A 20,092-nucleotide genomic window follows, 5' to 3' on the forward strand; every position below is an offset into this window, starting at 1 on the left:
AGGGTTTAATACTGGTAGGTGTGTGTGTGTGTGTAACGAACAGGTGAGATGCCATTTACTGTATGAGATTGAATGTTGACGTCACACACACACACACACGCACACACACAGAAAAGCATTTGATTTGTGGGTGCAAACTATAAATCCTGTGGAAGTAAGGAGACACAAACAGCATGATTATCAGAGAATGTCCAAAATTCACAATAACGCTGACAACTAGGATGCGCAGACACACACACACACACACACACACACACACATCAGGGCGCTGCAGTCACCTAGGTCCGAAGGAGCATTCCAGTTGCAGCTGGCAGTCATTCCACGTAAGACGCCAACAAGACAAATATGACTGCCCCGCATTGCATACATGTAAATATGGAGTTTAAGGGAAAAATATTTGGGCTTAAAACGAGGAAGAGCAGATGGCCCGCGAGTGTGTTATCGTAAGATTGCGTGTGGTGTATGTGGAGACACAATTTGGGGAATGGAAAAAGAGAGCGATGACAAATTGTCTCTCCTCCTTTCACATCTACTGCCAACATGGCCTCGAGCAACACAACGATCCTCAGCTCTTCCAGTAGAGATGTTTTTTCCTTCACTCTTTCATTGTCTTCCTCTTTTGCTCTCTCTCCGTCTTTGTCTCTGAGCCTCCGGAGAATGAAATTCATTTTCTCCAACAGTAGTCCTTCCAGCCTCGGTTTGATTGGAGACCCAAGGTGTTCATTTGTGTGTGTGCGTGTGTGTTGTTTTGTGAGTTGTGGGCGTAAACTGCCTCCTCTGTCTGCCGCCATTTGTGCAACTGTCCGTTTTCTTCTGGTGCCGTTCTTCTTGTCACCGTCTGCCTCTGAGCTGTGGTCATAAATCAAAGTGGAGGCCTTTCTAAATGGCTATTACAGGACAGATTGTGATTTGTGACAGATTTAAAAAGAAAAATCCTCAAAATAAAAAGAGGAAAAAGACACGGAGAAATAACCGATCGATGATCATTAATCAGTATTCTTTAATCCAATAGATATCTTCTGCTCTCGTGCCTCTGTACTCCAAAACAAAAGCGCCTTATGTGCATTTATTGATAGTTATTTTGATCATTTTAAATACCTTCATTCTGTAGTTCTGTCTCTGTTCACAGGCCGTCTATGAAGAATTGTGTCGTGTTCTATCAACACATTTTTAATTGCTCTCTCTCAATGAGGTAATATGTTAAGTTAGATCTCTCAAACAATAATAGTAATATTAGTTAATTACTTGCGTAATCATCCGTGCAAAAATTGCCTGCAAATTAGATGCCAAATTTTCTAATTTAACACAAATATTAATACTTTATCTGAATCTCAGAATGCTATAATTGAATTATTGTTTAATGTGTGGTGACTTTAAACCAATGCCAATCAACGTACCATAAAATTACATATTTAGAGAATCTAATATGAAATTCAGATTAATCCTAATTCCAGAATTTTGAATTTGATGAAAAATTAAGTGGAAACACATATAAAGACAGACATGTAAGATTGTGAATTCTGAATTCAGATGCTTTTTGGGGGGGGGGGGGGTTCTTGGTGAATCGCACGCGTCAGAGCAGGCGGTGAGGCGCCGCGGGAATCAAAACAGGAATGAACACAATAGATCTCATTTTACAAATGTTTCTTTCACATACAATTAATTCCTGAACCTCTCTTGACGTGGTGGAAAAGGTGCTGAGCGGTCTCACAAAATAAAGAAAGCAGGCTGCGTAAATCAAAGGTGCATGACATGCTTTTAACGCTGGGTAATGGCCACTGCCTGTGGAGTAGCAAGTACATTCAGCCATAATTCTGCCCCCATTAGGCGGCTGGACTCCCAGGGTCCATCCGTCATTATGGTGAGTGCATCTCCCACGTTGCTGTGCTGCAGCTAATTCTCTGCATGATGTGCATTTGAGGACGCTTCATACGCTTTTTACTCTCAAATTAAAACACCGCCGGCTATACGGCATGTGGTAAGTACGACAAATACAACAAACCGGCACACGAGTACACACAGGTGTTCACCGCTCAACCCCAGCTGGATGGAACAGCGTTAAGAAGCAGTCTTAAGGGTGAAGGGACCGTACATGTTCAGGTAAGCGCCGGTAGCGTGTCTTTGTGTGAGAGAGTGTGTGTTTCTCCACATGTCTAGGACCCCGAGGCCATCGCCATGGTTTCCAGCCCACACTCAACCTGCTGTCTGCACTCTGCTTCTCATTAGAGAGCTCTGTGTGCAATCACACCTACATACACACCCCTCGTGCACTTTCTTTCAAACCCACACTCATGCAAAAAACACACATGCACGTGTGTTTCTTTTTCTACTCACCGTTCAGCCAATCAGATGGACCGTCTCCATCAATATTAGAAAGGCTATTTGCGTGCAGTTTGCCAGCGTGCTAAGTTAAGCACCACTTTTACAAACCCATTCTACATGCCAACGCCTGGAGCGACTTCCTTTCCATTCCATTTATTCAAAGTATAAATAGAAACTGGGACTCATTTGAGAGTGATTCGTTGCTTCCATCTTGGTTGAGGAATCATCTGAAGTCACTTTTCCCTCTTTGTATTCCAGCAAAGGTCTGCAGGTGGACCAAACAAACGCATCTTTGATGCAATTAATCAGCAACACAGCAACCCAATATGATCACACGTCCAATGTGCAAAGCGCTCAAGCAGCGTAATTTTTTTTAAAATTCAACGTGTCTCTTTCGCAGAAAGCAGGAAAAAAAACTGCCTTTTGATAGAAACCAAAGCAGATTTTTTTTTTTTCTAATTCTGGATGCTGGAGTGTTTTTACAATCTTGTTCATAAACTGATGAGTTCAGTTTATTGTTATACCAAACCTTGATCTTCAAATTTAATATAGAAATTCAATTTTCGTTAATAAGATTTTACCCTGTTCTTTGTCACTGGACATTAATGGAGAACATGTACGTGCATGGTTGAACTACAAATTTGAATTGAAGTTAAAATTTCTAACTTCAATCAGGGCTTTGCTTCATCTCTTTGCACATGGTGCAAATCCACTTCTGCCCCTCTGAAATTACTCGCATATGTGTCACATAGAATTATTGTCATGCATCGAGACGTAATATTTTTATGTAGGAAATGGGAACAATGGGACATTTTGGAAAGTCCAAGTTTGACTAGGTTCATATATCTGGTTTTTATCTACGTTCTTTTTTTTCTCCAATTTCATTTGGAGACTCATTTTTAAAACATACTCGGTTCCACAATCACAAATACAAAAAAAACACTTTAAACCGTGCTCACACTCCTTAATATTCCCTTTATTATTCACAGGAAATGTGGACACCCAGATCAGACTCTCCTATAATCCTCCACACACCCACATTCACCCATTAACGGCCAACACAAAGAACCAAATGAATGACGACGCTCAGAAATGAGCCTGCTGGTCAATGGCTCCCGAATAATGATGACGACGACTCGGAGGAAGATGCAGAAGAGGAATTCTTTTGACAGAGAAATCTCAACCGCGACTCCTCGAAATTACTTCCGTGCTCATCTGATGTGTGGCACAAATAAACCCGTATATATTATAGGAAATGTATGGCCGTGCGTGGTAATCAGACTGACACCGTCCCAACCGATCGTGACAAACAGTTCTGTCCCCTGCTATAGTGAACTGGATCTGCATGCTATGAGGAAAAAAAGGGGAGGTGCAGACGGCGAGGTTGTGTTTTTGAAGACAAAGTGTGTGTGTGGCTCTGTGCTGTGTCTAATTATATATACAAATCACACCTGGGGACAAATGCAGCATATTTGTTGTGTTCGACAATTCTTGGATTGTACGTGAAATCGGTGACAGTCGTAAATGGACGTCGTTGTGGATTCAACCAAATAAATAGCCAATCAGATCCGAGCAGTGGATCATTAGAGCCCACAGCTAAACAAGGTCAATCCCTGATGAATATTTGATATGAACTGAAGTTGAAGATATTTAAATAGTGAATGATCTGCAGCCTGAATTAAATCCTGCGTGTTAATCGTCTCCCTTCGACCTCATGCGGTAAAGACTCGGTTGTATATGCTGAATTACATTTGGGATTGTTCTCTGATCATTGTAGTAAGATCAGAGAGCTTGGGAAATAATAAGGTCACAGATATTTTTTATTAGCAAACTATTTGAATCTGATCTGAAGCTGAAGCCAATGGGTCACTTCAGAAATTAATGCCCGCCTCCCGACCCCAACCCACCAGCTCTCGAGCTGCCATGGCAACCTGGCAGAGATTCTAAATGAGCATCTGCTCCTTATGACCATCCTGCACACACTCACACACACACACACACACACACACACACACACACCAGCAGCCCAACAACCAAACCTGACATTATTAATTAGCTGCACAGTCAACACAAGCCGGGAAAGTGAGTGCAGTTCAAATCTATCAGTGCAGAAAGGGGGGGGGGGAAACAAACTGAATGTGAGCTGGGAACATCAGGAATGCCGGTGGCACCAAAAAGTGGAGTTTTAAGTCTAAAGGGTCTGATCTCTGATGGATGCGATTGTTGGTCAAATTTACTCCCAAAATATTAGCATGTTGTTAATTTCTGTCGGCATAAGGGGTTAGGGTTAGGGTTATGGCCCATCCATTCAAAGTCCTACTTTTCATGTGTGGTTTTCTATTTACCTTGAAGAGACATTTAAATAATGACAGAGGAAAGTGTTGTTGTTTTTTTAAATGCAATCATCCATAAACTCGTGAAACGTTAAAGATGAAGCCTTAGGGAAGCATTATTTCCCAAGTTCATCACGACAACAGCAAAACTCATTATTCCGATGTCAGAGCCGTCTCGCACACGGAAGCATCGGCGCTAAAGAGCGAGCGATGGACGCCGGGCCCGTGTCCTTGTGTATACCTGACTGTGTGATTACGTGAGTGATCGTGCCACTTTACACGCCCGTCATTCAATATCAGCAGCAGTCCAGCCCATCTCTGCTCACCTCGGCGGCTGGTTCGCTTTTACTTATCCGTCCAAGCCACACTTCATTACCCTCCGTCTCGATTTTTCCTGACACTATATCGTTGTGTTCCTTTTTCTATTTTCACCCCACATGTGGATCCTGTCTGTTCTTCTCTCTCCCAATTTCTTCCACTTCCAATTCGCTCTTTTCCGTTTCTCTCACCCAGACATGTTGATTTACACCTTCGTCCAACCATCGCGTCCACTTTTACTTCTGATTGCTCTTCGTTATATGGCTGATCATTTCTTATTTATTTCTTCCTTACATTAAATTTTCCCTCTATGATTCACAGTAAATCTTTTAAATCGCTCTTAGAGCCGTCATTATCACTGACATTCAGCTGCCTGCCTGAGAAAAAAGGAAAACATATCAGCGGCTCGATAATACAGCAAAACACCAAATTATAATGTAAACAGAGGATGTGGATTGTTTTAACAAAATGAGAACTTAATCCTTCATTTAAAAAAATAACATTTTGGCCACAGTATTAATAGCTCCACGACAGCATCCTATTTTCTTCCATTAATAGAGTGTAGTGAACCCGTCCTAATTCTTTCCGTGCATCACCTAAAACCCTGTGACCCTTCCACGGTGAAATAAAACAACATGCACTGACCTCAGAAATGCAATCACTCTTTCACCTCTCATACAGATAAGTCACAAAGACCGACGCACATCCTCCCTGTCATCACACACACACACACTTTGTTCAGGCTAGTTTAGGCACACAGAATGTATTTCAGAATTTGGCAACTGTTCTAATTTCCCCCGGGCTTCAGACGGCAGACGGCAATTTGATTTCTGACAGGGGGACAAAAACAAAACTGTCAAAATAGAAGAGAGACACAAGTTAGAGAGAGACAGAGAGAGAGATGGATGGATGGAAGATGGAGGGACAGGATCATTCACTGAGACAACCTAGTAAAGCCTTTATTCCTGGATTGCTCTTGACCCCTTTTTTCTTTTTTTTTCTTGTAATAAAAAGGAGGCGGTGACATTCGAACAACCCGCACTCCTCATTCTGGATTGTTTTTGATTGACTCAATCGATATATCAGAGAAGGTCACTCGGAGATGGCGAGGAGGAAAAAAGAAGAGCTGGAAATGAAAAAGATCCATTCAGATGGAGAAGCGGACAGTAAAGGATGGAATTTCTCGGGCATGCCAGTTTAATATTTTTTGCATGCTGGCTTTAGCAGCGTGTAAAGATCAGGCATCAGGATACAAACATACAAACAATCAACGTCAAAAACGTAACCTCCTTGGAGGATGTAATAAAAACAGCTTCGGGAGTGGAGAGGGAGGAGTGATTCTCCACCCCTGTGATTGAGGGATGGGAAGGGTGGAGAATGAAAGTGAGAGAGGGTGTTGGAGAAGAGAGACGGATGAGTGTAGATAACAGACATTATTCCCCTCCAGCTGGGGTCTTTGTCTGGCTGCAATGAGCTGTAAAAGTCACACACACGCACACACACACACACACACACACGCCCCATTTAGCAAACACGTGTGTGAGTGAAAACTTCCTGTTGTCTGCTCCGTCTCAGTATTTTGGGTGGACTTTTCATTTTTCGACGGTGATTTAAAGCCGAGCAGGGAAACCTGAAACAATCATCTATCAGGAACCAAACAGCACACGATGAAACCCGCCAGAGAAACGGCAGAGTGAGACGAGTGGGTGAAGGCGGCTAATTCAAGGAGATGCTGTCGGATTTACCAGGAAGGAAGATAGTTCGTTCTTAACTACAGGGATGCAGGACACGAATCATTACATCAGAAACGTATTTCCTCTCCTCTCTGAAAATGTTCCTCCGTCAGAAACTGTAAAAAAATAAAAATGTCCTCATTAACCAGGAAATGTTTTATTCTTTAGTGGCTTGTCTAGTCTGCGCTGTGTCCCCCTATCAGTTCAGCTTCCTGCATGTACCGGTATTCTTCTTATCGTTTTTTCTTGTGTTTGCGCACAAATTGAACAAGATGGCGGTTGAACCTGCGGTGAATGTTGAAGGTGTTTTGGTAATGGTTTAACTGCGTTTCTTGATAAGGGTGAAAAACAGGAGGGCAATTACGCCTGTTTACAACACTTAAAGAGAGGAATGGAGGGATGATGTCATGGGATAGAGAGAGACAGAGGATGCATTTTCCACTCTTCCTTCAGGTCTGGCCTCATCCCTTTTTTTTTATTACTTCACACATAAAAGTGTCATCTCTCATATTCTGCACAGCGGACATTGTAATATCACCTGCTGAGGTAATGCGCCGCTGATGTAACATGACTCTCTCTCTCTCTCTCTCCCGTCTCTTTTATTTCCGCTCTCTCTTTATCGCCATGGACGCCCTTTGGTCTCTCGCTCCCTGATCCTCTTTTTCAAGCCTCTACCTATCATTTCCTTTTTCTCCCAGCGCTGCCTCACTTCCCCGGGTTCGACTTTCAAAGTAGCGCTGTGCAAAAGCCGAGTAATTCGCCTGGCTTTCAAAGGCGATGTTCCGGCTTGGGACCAGGGTTTCAAGACAAGCAGCGGCATCTTTCGGGGGCGAAGGCATTTTCCAGCCAATTAAAGAATCAACTAGAAGAGCACTTAGAGAGCGCAAGCCTCCGCCAAGCAGCTCATTCATGATTTACACCAAAAATCATATTTTTATTTTGCTTACATTTTTAGATTCAATGACCATAAAAGCCTCAATTATAAGTAAATGGGGAAAAAACAGATTTTTTTATCCAGATGGGTTTCTGTTAGGATCGTTTATATATTCCCATTTAGCTCCTTAACTGTTATTGGAAAAGAACAACCCCATCTGGTGGGCAGCGATGTTGTGCACTCTAAAGGTATCATGATGTCACTAGGTCAAGGGGTGGAGCCATGACCTTTGTCAATAAAAAAGTCAACCCGGAAGGGAAACAGTAGGAGGAAGTTGGCGCCGGGCCAGACGGTCCGTGCGGCCGCAGGAAAAAAAGAAATCTAGAGTCTGCCTATTTCATTTCTGGTGCGCTTAATGCCCTTAAACTCTATCAGTTTCTGGATCACTCTCAAAATGGAATGGGATCTAAGTTAGACCCCATCTTTAGATTTATTTTCATCAAGATCCATCCAGCAGTTCTTTCTGTAATCTTGCTAATAAACAAACAGACAAACAAAGCCCATCAAAAACAAAACCTCCATGACGACGGCAGCAACTGAAGAGCAGTCGATTCCCCCCAAAAATACTCCACATGAGATGACATGGACAAAGCTAGTGTAAAATTCATGCATGGCCTAATATTATAGCAATGACATAAATCCTGGAAGCTGAACCTCCATCCCATATACAGTACAGCATAAATATGCAGTACTAGTATTCCATGATAACTAATATACTTCAGAAAATCTTTAATCCTTCAGTTTCGTTTAGGACATCAACATTTGAAACAATGTAATATCGAATAATGGCGAATCACCAGTAGATGTATTCAGTATAACACACACACACACACACACACAAACATGCAAATGAAAGCCATTAACTGACAATCTGTGTAACCTAATGATGGACCACTGGCTTAGAAGCAGCCCTCAGAGCCGCTGCGTGTTTTAAGTAATGGCGATAATTACGCTGGTTGGGTTGCGCACGCACACACGCACGCACACACACACACATAGCTAGATTGTCTGTTTGACAGCAGGGATTAGTAAGGAGAGGTGCAGCTAATGCCTAGTAACGAGACATCCAGCTTATCGCCCACAGAGTCGTGTCCGTGTCAGTGAAACAGAGAGAAGGTACTCGGAGGATCTGCGGTAAATTAGCTGCGTGTTGTTGTTTTTTACTTTAATGACATTCCCACATCCCAGCGGTGCCAAACGTCTCAATCAGGACTCAACTTTGTTTTCCTCCGTCTGTGTTTTTCTTTAAAACTCAAGGTTAGATGCTTTGTATTCACAGCCACTGCTGGCAGCACGAGAATAAAAGCAATAAGTTGGAAAAAAAAAAAAAAACATGTACAGTATATAGCTGTAAGGTTGCAGATGTGGGTTTACAAGGACTCCGGAGAGATTCGCGTTGCACAGGGCCACTGAGACATTTAGGATATTCTGTGCATATCTATGTTTAGAATTTGGTCACTTTTTTCCTAATGTGCCATTTGTATTCTTCTGAAATGATAAGATTGTTTGGTCAAGCTCACCAGAATGAACAGTGGCTACCCTGGTAGAGACGTGTGCAGCCACCGTGCGTGACTTTTTGGTTCTCTGAACTCTGAAGCGCCGGTACTTCACGCTTTTCCTTTTTTTTTTTGTCTGATAATTCCTCTGACCTTGCAGCAACACCTGAGCACTGACAGAAGCTGCCGCGTCTCCTGGCGCTGCTGAGACACTCTGAGCGGGCATTGTGAGGCCATCGTATTCCAGCGAGTGGAGTGGGAGTGGGTGCCGACGATTCCGGGGCCTATTGCACCTCATTAACAGACTATTTGTGGTATGTAACCGGTATATTAACACAATTTATTGGCTTGTGTTACATTGCTGTTCATCTGAGTAATCACCTGTGACATACATGTCAATGATCTACACCAGCCTGCAAATCAATAAAATGGTCCAACGTAAAAGACCTCAATGAAGTGAAAGGAGACAGATGGGGACACGGTACACAAATTAAACATCGCCATCGCTCTCATAAAGTTTCTCTCACTGCCGTCTTTCTATAATTTTCTTGCTCTCTTTCTCCTTTGTTACTATGGTAACTAGCTGTGCGGGGGCTGCGATGCGGCACACATCACACCCGTCTCGCCAGGAGCGAGAAGGAAAGCCAGGGAGACGGAGGCTGATGGGTGACGGATATTTGAAAGAGTTGGGGAAAGGAGATCCTTTCCCGCTGACATGAGACGCCATTCGAGACAAAGTTAAAGAAACATTTACATGTTGAGGAGGAAATGATTTGACGTTGAACAGCTGCGGAAGCATCGAAGAGACATCTGCAGCCTGAAAGCTGGAACTCAAGTGCTTCTGTTATCAGTTTGAAACGGTTGCAAAGTTAATTAAAAGTGAATTTCCCACTGTGTTTGTAATCTGGTGCTTTCTTGGGCTGCTGCTAAACTTGCAGATGGCTGTCTGTCAAAAAGCTTTCTGGTGTTACAAATAATTGCACACTGAAGCCAATTGCGTCGTCTGACAGTCGCAAGTCGCCCGACGCAAGTCTGACTGTCGATTACAGAGCAAGAGATAATGAGTCAGGATTCGACATGTTCAATGTTATCTGATTCTGCTAGTTCCTCCTGGATAACCTTATCTTAGTCGTAGTCTTTAGAAAAGCCAGAAACCTGGAATCTATTCTAAATAGAACAATAAGAAATATTAATTATGTAGAGCGTGGATATAAAAAGTGCATTTTTGGACTGTCACTTCAAATTTCACCCTACGATAATTCATACAATAATAATAACAGTGATATTGCAGCTTCATGTATTTGGAAATTGTTTTTTGATCCAGATCACCATGTGGATGGTGTAAATCCAATTTGGAGGGGAATGAGCTACTTGGAGGAGGTCTGAAATAATAAGCATGATCAGCTGACCTACTGCGGGTTTCAAGGATGTGGGAACGATCGAGGGAATCCCCACCATCTCAAGGAGCGTTCTTTATGATCTCCTCAGCAGAGACACGCCTTCTGCATCGTGGAGATCAGTTAAACGAATGCAGCGCTGGCCACGAGGGTCGGCTGACCCTCGGAGAGGGACACGTCTCAAACCACATTTGGAGGCAGTCACCATCAGCGCCTCCCTTCCATCGCGGCCGCCTCTCCGCTACAAGGATCTTGTCAGGACTGAGTAACGCGGGCCATTTCCTCAATGTACATGTGGGACTCAGACAAATTTCAATTAACATTTAATTTAATTTGACGGCCCATTTTTTGCTGTAACCCATTAACACGCTAGGCGAGACGAATACCTGATGCGATGAATCGATTCGAGCAGCCGTTTTTACTCAATGCACAACTTCTTAAAACTCAATTATAGAAGAAGAAGAGGAGTGAATGAAATATGTGGATTAGTTCCTTCCTACCTCTTGGCTTGTGCTATAATCCCATTTCTTCAATTGCTGGCATTTTTTACACTAAAATAATTTTCTTAAAAACTATTCAAAAACGTGACAGACAATAACACTCATCAGCTTCAATGTGCAATTATTTTTCACCAGAGGTCTGCCATTGTTCAGAGGCATCTTCATGCGTCACTTAATTGCCTTTGCCTGGTTCAGAGTCAGAGTTAAATTAAGGGCCAACTCATTTCCTACCCGGGCACTTCAGGATATAGTGGGGTGAATTTTTTTAACAGATAGCCTGTGAGATGGATGAAAAGCAAATGTATTTCGAGGACGAAAGAAAGTGTCTAAAAGGCGCGCGAGGATTATGGAAATAAAGTTCGGAACGTGCCGCTAGCGATTTGGGGGAAGGACAGAGTTTCCATTTTTGCTATTTTCTTTTCTCATTTTAATATATTAATTAATAGATGAATACATCGGTACAGTATGTGCTTAAATATGTCTGAAATCACATAATTGATTGATTGCTCATTTATATTTGTGCACTTCTGTTTTCTCTTCTTGGCCCGACAACAAGGAAAGTCTATCATCAACAAGACTTTCTGCAACAGGAAAACTGCTGTCCGGAATATCGCTGTAGGTATTTCTAGTAAATTTCAACCAAGGTGCATATTCAATTCAAGGTAAACACGGATCCCAGAGAGTAAACAATGAAAGGCAGCGGCTTTAAGCGTTAGAAGCGAAATGTCAGAAAGACTTGAGCGGAACGGGAAAGAGCAAGAAGTAAACGACAGATACTGACAGAGGGAAAGAGGCAGAGCTGCAAAAACCTGAGTTGAATGAGAACATCTTGGATATTGGGTAATTCCAGTTCGGCAGCCACTTGACACCCGGGCTGACAACAGAAAATGAAAGTCAAGAAGGAGTTTAAGTGAAGACGTCGAGCTGCTGACAGAGTTCTCTGATATGTTTGACACTTTTGACACCAAGGAAGGCGCAGATCTGAGGTAACCTGCTTCACGAACCTCGTCTTCTGTCAAGTTCACAGAAATTCAACTTGAAGCAACAAAGGAATTTCAATGGCAAATATATATAAAAACCCCATTGTATATTTGTCAAATGACTACAGAGTTTTTGTCATTATGAAGTTCCATATGCCTCTGTTCAGGTCCAAGGATTGGGTCTTGGCTGACATTAACAAATCATGTAAGGAATGTGCTTCAGAAGGCAGAAAGGGTGAAATGGTTCAGAAAGCAAAGGTTCCAGGAGGAAAGATTGCTCTGCAAGAAAATGCTATCACGACACACCGGCCAATCGGCTTGGAGCGCTGTGGGTTGAAACAATGGCAGGAGAGATTGAGTCGGCGGGGTTGGCCTGGATGTGTCGTTGTGACTTTGACTTCCTACAGATCACTCATCAAGTGTTTTACTGCAAAATTGAATAAATGGAGTCAAAGAATCCGCTAATTGCATGAGAATTAGTTAGCGGAAAAAATAATTCATTCGTTCGAGAGGTAAGAATCTTTGGGAAAACGTGTGTGTGTGGGGAGGATTGGGGACTGTTTCCAAAATGCAGATTTGAATGCTCCATTTAAGACTCACGGAAGCACGGAACTAACACATATGTCCAGTGCTACGTTATTCAACCTGTTTGTGTAGGTTAAATAAAGGAAGTGCTAATACCCCTGGGGGAGTCGGGTTGCCTTGGTGGTTTCGGTCACTTCTTTGTTATCCGCTAAAACAGGAGTATAAGTATATAAACTCTCTACCAGTCTCTCGGAACCGAAGAAGCCTCTTGGATGAGCGGTGAAACGTCTTAAATCAAATTTGAACAAGTCCAGTTGATTCTTCTTTTTTGCTTTTCATGGTTATTTAACCTAGTTTAAGCACATCTGGCCTGCAGACTATTTAGCCTCGGTACCGTGAGCACGTGTTGTTTTTGTGTACCGTTGAAGCGTACACAGAAGAGAAGCCACGGATCGTCTAATGCTTTCACAGCAAGGCGTCACCATAGGGCGCTCGTGCATTCGCCGCCCGTAAACAGGCACAATCGATACCTAACACACCGACGCCGCATGTGTCTCACACCACGAGCACAAACTCAGGTGCAGGCAAAGAAACGCAAACAACATTTGATGAAACATTGTCCAACACATTTCTCTTAGTCCCCTCTGTCCCCCTTTTTATACATCCATTCCCTCCCCCCCCCCGTGTTTAATTATCCTCAGTCGCATATTGCAAAGGTATGAAAAGAAAGGGCTGCATAAACTTCAATCATTACACAAATGAAATATCACAAAGCAGCGCTTGTTTTAATCAAGGGTATATTAGCATGATACTCGCAAGCATTGAGCAGCAGTGTGTGTGTGTGTGTGTAGCACCTCTCTGTGTTATCTTCTGCTCGTGCACGTGTGTGTGTTTGCACATGCAGATTCACCCTGAACCTAGCAGTGATGCATAAATTACTCTCCTACTGCGTGGGATTTGTTTTGCATGTCCGATGAGAAATTATTACTAAGAAACATGAAAGCCACATGCGCGCGTGCACACACACACACACACACACACACACACACACACATTTTTAATGTCCTCTCTGTTCTCTGGTCTTGCTTCAACTGCTAATCTCTACTCGCTTCTATTATGGTCTTCCATTCTCTTTCCTCACCTCCCTGCATCTTCCCACCTTTCCTTCTCTGTTTCTCTGCTCTGGTCTAGTCAAACCTTTGATCTCCTCTCACAACCAACGCAGGTAAAAAAAAAAAAAAGGAAAAAAAATCAATTTCAGACATCTGCAGCTTTGAGACATGTTGAGCCGCTCTGATGTGTTGCCAAGCGGTGCCGTTTAACCTCTCTCCTGAAGCCCGTCTTTAAAATTCACCTCGATTTGTAACCAGAAGGAAGGAAGTCCAGCCTCCACCATCAGCGGTGGCGCGAAGCTGTACGCTGCAGGGGTCCGGCCTCCGTTAATCGTTCGGGGTGTCTGCTCTCATGCATCCCCGTCTTCATACGCTCTGACAAAATATGAGCAGCTGGATTCAGACAGGCAATGCCAGAGAGTGAGATACGATGACGAGTGGCAAATAAGAGGAAGCAACAGAGTCTATAGAAACAGACTGATAAAGAAGATCTGCTGGAGGAAGAGCGTCACGGGACACGGGAGAGGATATCAACTGTTCAGGCCATCAGCGTCATCAATGAGCATCTTCTAATGATGCCTAATTTAGTTAATGGCACCGTTAATGTGCAAACCAGCAAAGAGCACGCACACACACACACACACATGTATAAAGAAGCACCCACGCATGCACACAGCCATTCACATAAACACAGACGCATGCGCCACATACCACCCCGGCTGCTATTCTGGATTCATCCAAATATGGTTAGAACTATTTCCATGGCAACAGGAGGCAGAGGGGTACAGGCACAAGCTGGAGGATCTCCGGAATCTGCCTGTCTTTCTTGTCTTTCTCTTTTTCTTTTTTTACTTTTAATTCAAACTATTCTCTTTTATTTCAGACGGGGTCTTGATCGCTTGATTACAATGACAGAATGCAAAACTATTTTGATCATGGCTGGCATTCGTTTTGTGTAATAAAACATCTACAAAATAAGATCTTATCCAGCGTGGTTCCTCGGTGTCACTGGTCATTAATATATCTTGGCTTCTTCCAGCTCTCTCATCTCACAAGTTCCCATGGATCATGGTTTACCTCTATAAAATAGAGACCTGTGTTGCAGACTCGCCCTTTTTGGAAGAGTCTTAATTTGACACTTGAAAACACTGCTGATGAAGATCAGCCAGAGGTAAGAAATCATAATTTAGAACTAGAGATGATGGGCTTTTGGTCATGTTGGGTGAACGTAAACGGCTGACGATAAAACCCAGAGATCTTGCTGCCGTGAAATCTATCACATGATCAACTCTATCTATTTTCAATGGCTTTGCTATTGTCCTGCAAATTTATGGCGTGGAGCGACTGTGAATCAGTGCATCATAATCAGTGTGTCGAAGAAGAATCGATCACTGTGACACTGATAGAAATCAAATATCAGATCAATGGAGCCAATGAGGCGTGTGTACAAACACACATGACACGTATTCCACTGGGTTGTTGTCGTGTACGGATGCCTAATTCTTTATTTCACTGATAAGACCTTAAAGATGTGAGGAAGGGGACGCTGTTTGACTTAAAGACAAACAAAGTTATTGTTTGGATTTATGGACAAACTAATGACATGAGAGCGTGTGAATGTGTCTGTGTGAGGTGTGTGTCGATGTGTTTGTGTCCCATGTGGCTCCACATAGTTATCCCAGCCCAGCTATTCATTAATGGGTCTGCAGGCCGGTGGCACCGTGAGGAATTATAGGACAGAAGCAATCAATATGTGTGTATGTGTGTGTGTGTGTGTGTGTGTGAGTGAGAGTGAGAGTGACACAGATTTCTTGTGATGTGTTTGCTGGCCGCAGGACCTGATGTGGGTTTTTAGGATTATTTCTAGAAGACAATCAAAAAAAACCTCAAAGCAGAAACATCCCGGATCCGAGCGCTGGCTGCTGCTGCTTTTTCAAACCCACCAAAGATGTGAAGGGAAAATAAAAACCATTGGCTTTTTAAAGCGTCTTTGAGTATCTAGAAAAGCGCTATATAAAATCACTGCATTATTATTATTATTATTTTTATTATTATTATTTCTTATCGATGGGTCCTCACTGCCCAAAAAAAATCTGTAGTGATATTAATAATTGTGTTAAACTGATCAAAGGTTTGAAGGAGGGATCAATTCATGAATAAACTCAGGGTTCACCGGACAGCTGGACTAATTCTGCCTGCCAATATAGTCCCCATCTCTCCTCTGGACACGTCCAAACCATCGAAGTCTGACCGTCAAATTCTGAACCAATCTGGTGCACCATAAACAGTCCTTTTATCGATTTAATCTTATTTGTCTTTCTTAGTTATTCATTTTTTTTCAGTTGTCTTCCTGATTCAAAATGTCCAATTGCACCTGAATGCCTCAGCGGACCCGGTGAGGAGGTAGACGGTCATTATGCATGCCGCCCGTTCACTTTTGACCTGACAGCGATGAGATTCAATGAAGACAGCGATACATGTAGCTTTGATCCCTTGCAGTTGCTTTGAATAAGTAAAATTAAAAGAAAGACAGGACAGACAGTAGACAGATTCCTAAGAAGTCAGGGTAGACGAGGCGATCCCGTCGGTGCAAAGGAGACATCCGTCTATCCCAGATTGACACTTTCTCCCACTTCTAGATTCTGGCCCAGTGAGCGGTCAAGTGTTGTGTTCAAAAGGAACAGTCACAGTAATTGTTAGCGGTGGAGAGAGCGCTGTTGTCGGCTTCCCCCCTCAGTTTCTGAGCTTCGGGCGGCGCTCAGAAAAGATGCGATTCTGTGTAACAGCATCGGAACTGACACCATCTGTCAAACCCGCCGCAAACAGTCACAACCTAAAAACAACTTAACCCACAACGGGATGCCAACCGCAGCATTTTCTGGTGGATCCTTCCTCTCCTTCCACTTTCATCTCAAACAGCAGAGCAAATATTAGCATAGATATGCCAGTTTAAGACATTACCTCACTCTCAGCAGGGTGACGACGGCGATGATGATGATGATGATGATGATGATGGCGATGACGACAGGATGAGCTTTATTGAAAACGAGCATCATGGAGGCGAGGACAACAAATCAGTTACACAGTGCAGATCACTGGAGGGAGAGTAGAATAGAAGTGAATAGAATTATATTCGTGCCATTTTGATGCTAATCATATGATCGTGATCTTAAATCTCCTCGCAGTCTTTTTTTTTTTGCTCTCCGAAAATTATTCATCTTGTGTTTATTGCACAGTTGGCATGGTAACAAAAACCCAACACACATGCACAGATGCTGATGAAAACAGTCCATTTGGACAGTTATTCTTTTTGCAAATCAATTGTAGGAGGAATTAATGCAAGTGAGAACAAAGGGGGAGAGTAGGAAGCAGCTTCATTCCTCCGGCTGTGAGGCTCCTGAACGTCACACACCAGCCTTTGAAAGTGTCCTTTTGTAATAAGACTATCTGTTCTTTATTCTTTTTGGGGGGGCGTGCAGTAGCAGCAATTGTAGCTTGGATTTTTGTTGTAAAATCTTTTCATGTGCTGAATACATCTTAAATCTTGAACAAAAATGTTTACACGGTCTTACAGAGGCGCAGCAAACATTTATAGCATAATCAATTATCCGGCTTTCCACAGGATAAACTTTGGTTTGTTGCTCAGCTGTAATGCCAAACAACACCAGGGTGTCCTACAACCTTCACTGAATTAACGATTTGTCTCTCCAAAAAGCTTCTATGAAACGAGAAAAGCACTCAGAGAGCGCGGACAGAAATTACTGTCCAACATTTATTTTATCCACATTTTTGGACCATGAAGTGTTATCAGAAAAGAAACATCATTTATACTACTTCGATTGGGAATTCCTTAGTTTGATTTGAAAAATATTGATCATATCTTCAATCTGGATCCAATCCAGATTAAATTTGAGGGTAACATAGATGCCGACACCCTACACGACTGTGTCAAATTCCATAAACATCGGTCAACAATCAACCGAGATATTGAGGAACAGATTTGAAACCTCCATTGACTGCAATGTTAACGAAAATGTCAAAGTGATCCAGAATCCTGGATCTCTTCTGGATCATCACTAAAAAATGTAATCATATGTTCCTGGTAACATTCCCAACATTTCCTGGACATTTCCTGAAGATCCATCTGGAACCTTTTTGACTTATGTTGCAGACAAACAGACAAATAAACATTTGAGGGATGTGTGCTAAATTGAAATGCTATTTTCCGAGGGAAATCCTGCAAGCCCTCTGTAACACGCCGCCAGAACAGATCTGGTGCCTCCACTGACCTGCCGATGAGCAGGAACTCCCCCACCAGGCCCTGGCGTCTCATGGCCATGAGGATGTTGCGGACGGTCATGCCCTCGCAGAAACACGCCACCACCCTGGCCTTGGGCAGGTGGGCCCTCAGCCTCTTCAGCAGTCGGTCAAAGCTCTGCTCTCCGGCGTTGCTCCAGATTTTGCCTGAGGAAAACATGACGGATAAATATAAAGGTGGTGTCTGACCGAGTTGCTGCTTTGTGTGTGTGTCAGTTTCTGTACAGGAATCCACTTTGACACCCACAGTGGGAAATGTACACGGTAACCCAGCAATAGACTGACCTTAACTGTAAAATAAATGTCTTGTGTCTAATAAATTCATTTAAACTGACACCATAGTGTCTTTATTTGGGTCAATGAGAAGCCTAATTTTTTTTTTATGTAAAAAACAAAACAATAAAGAAACTTAAATAAATATATCTTAAATTATATGTCATTTCTCCTCCGTTTGGTGATTTACTGATGAGGTTACTGCGGTTGATCTGAGTATATTACCTGAATGGGCAATACAGATGCCCTCCTTAGCCGCCATGTCCTTGAACGCCTCCATCCCACTTTCACCATAATTACCTGGAAACCACAGAAAGGGCAAGAATGAAGAGAGAGAGAGAGAGAGAGAGAGAGACTTGCCTACTGTAGCACCCATTTCTTAGGCAGGGAAAGTGGGTGACCTGGAACTTTTGCTAATGAGGGGTTGGTACACACAGATTAAGAATATGATCGAATTCACTTCTTTAATTTCTCATCGTTTCCTCTTTCCTTTCTTGATAAGATCACAAATCAGTCTCTCTCACCAACACTAGCAGCGTTTGTCTCCACGCCGAGTTATCGACGATAGAAGCCACGGCAGGAGGGGAGAGAAACGGGGAAGGAGAGGGGGGAGGAAACGTACACTAGAAGGGGAAGAGGTCCCACAATCCCCGACCGCTGCACCTCTGTGTGTGTGTGTGTGTGTGTGTAGGCCAGTGATGAGTGTGGTGGAGTGAAGTGTAAAGTCCTGTAATTAGTGTCTCAGTGAGAGGAGTGTGAGACAGATGGTGCAGACCAGCACACACACACACACACACACACACACACACACACGCACATTCATACTGCTGCCGACATCAGAATCGATAAAGCTTGTAACCTACTTCACTCCGGTCTCAGCAGGGATTTATGTGCGAGACGTCTCCCTCGCTCTCACTCGTCATGCGTCTCTTTATCACTCCGTTTCTGTCTGCACGCCCTTCCTGCCACTTTACATTACGGACACACACTCTCACGCCAATACACTCGGAAACACAACCCCCCCCCCCCCCCCCCCCCCCACACACACACACACACACCAAAACACACATAGACATAAAGCAGCATCCACCTGTGCTATCTCCTCTGTCTTGTTTTGTTTTCTGACTATTTCGTCTTCATCCCAAATCCACCCGCACAGGCTTTACCCCACATCGAGTCACCTGCTCACAGCTGCTCGTCATCCTCGCGCTTCTTGTGCAGACTCATCATCAGCGATGGTTTTCAGAAGTCACACGTGTACAGCTTTCCTCTCTTTTCTCTTCGCACATTTGTGCTTTTCTCACTATTACCTCTTGTTCGTCACTTCTGCTTCTCCTGTTTCTCTTGAACATTTTCGTTTTTTTAATCACTTTTTTTTTTTGGTTGGAACACAAAAGCAGCAGAAGCAGACTTCTCACTGTGAGACGCTCGCGTCCGCTCTGCCTTCCCTTCCTTTGATCTCTGCATCCCCTTTAGAATATTCACCCCATCATGTCATCCATTTGATATCTTGCAATAGAGCAGCTTTAACACGCAATCACAAGGCGATGCTGGTCTCCTCGGGGGCCCTCTGTGGACACCGGCGCTCTCTCTTCCAGCCAACCAGGCGGTAAAACTGAAGGCACACACAGCCCCCCCCCCCTCACTCCATCCAACTCAACACCTTAATCCTCTTGTCTTTCTTATCCGGCGTGTTGCATGCAGTTGTGTGTTCCGTCCTTTTCCTCGTCTTTCCCCCCCTTTTCAACTCTCATCTCCTTCAGCCGAGATAAAAATAGACATAATTTAGCGACCACCTGTTCTCTCTTCCTACTCCTCGCCATCCCTCCGGTTCTCACCCACACCGCCGCCG

At 43.4% G+C, this 20,092-nt stretch overlaps 1 protein-coding gene across 1 annotated transcript in view; it reads right to left on the bottom strand.

Moving 5' to 3' along the window:
- Nucleotides 1-20,092, bottom strand: part of grm5b (glutamate receptor, metabotropic 5b) — a 35,634-nt gene that overhangs the window by 11,173 nt on the left and 4,369 nt on the right. The window contains exons 4-5 of the mRNA XM_068745575.1: nucleotides 18,466-18,540; nucleotides 17,940-18,114 (exon numbers count right to left, since the gene is read on the bottom strand). Of these exons, the coding sequence (XP_068601676.1) occupies nucleotides 17,940-18,114; nucleotides 18,466-18,540 (250 nt within the window). The remainder of the gene's footprint in view (nucleotides 1-17,939; nucleotides 18,115-18,465; nucleotides 18,541-20,092) is intronic.

The sequence above is a fragment of the Brachionichthys hirsutus genome, chromosome 11, assembly GCF_040956055.1.
Source record: "Brachionichthys hirsutus isolate HB-005 chromosome 11, CSIRO-AGI_Bhir_v1, whole genome shotgun sequence".
NCBI classification, from domain to species: Eukaryota; Metazoa; Chordata; class Actinopteri; order Lophiiformes; family Brachionichthyidae; genus Brachionichthys; species Brachionichthys hirsutus.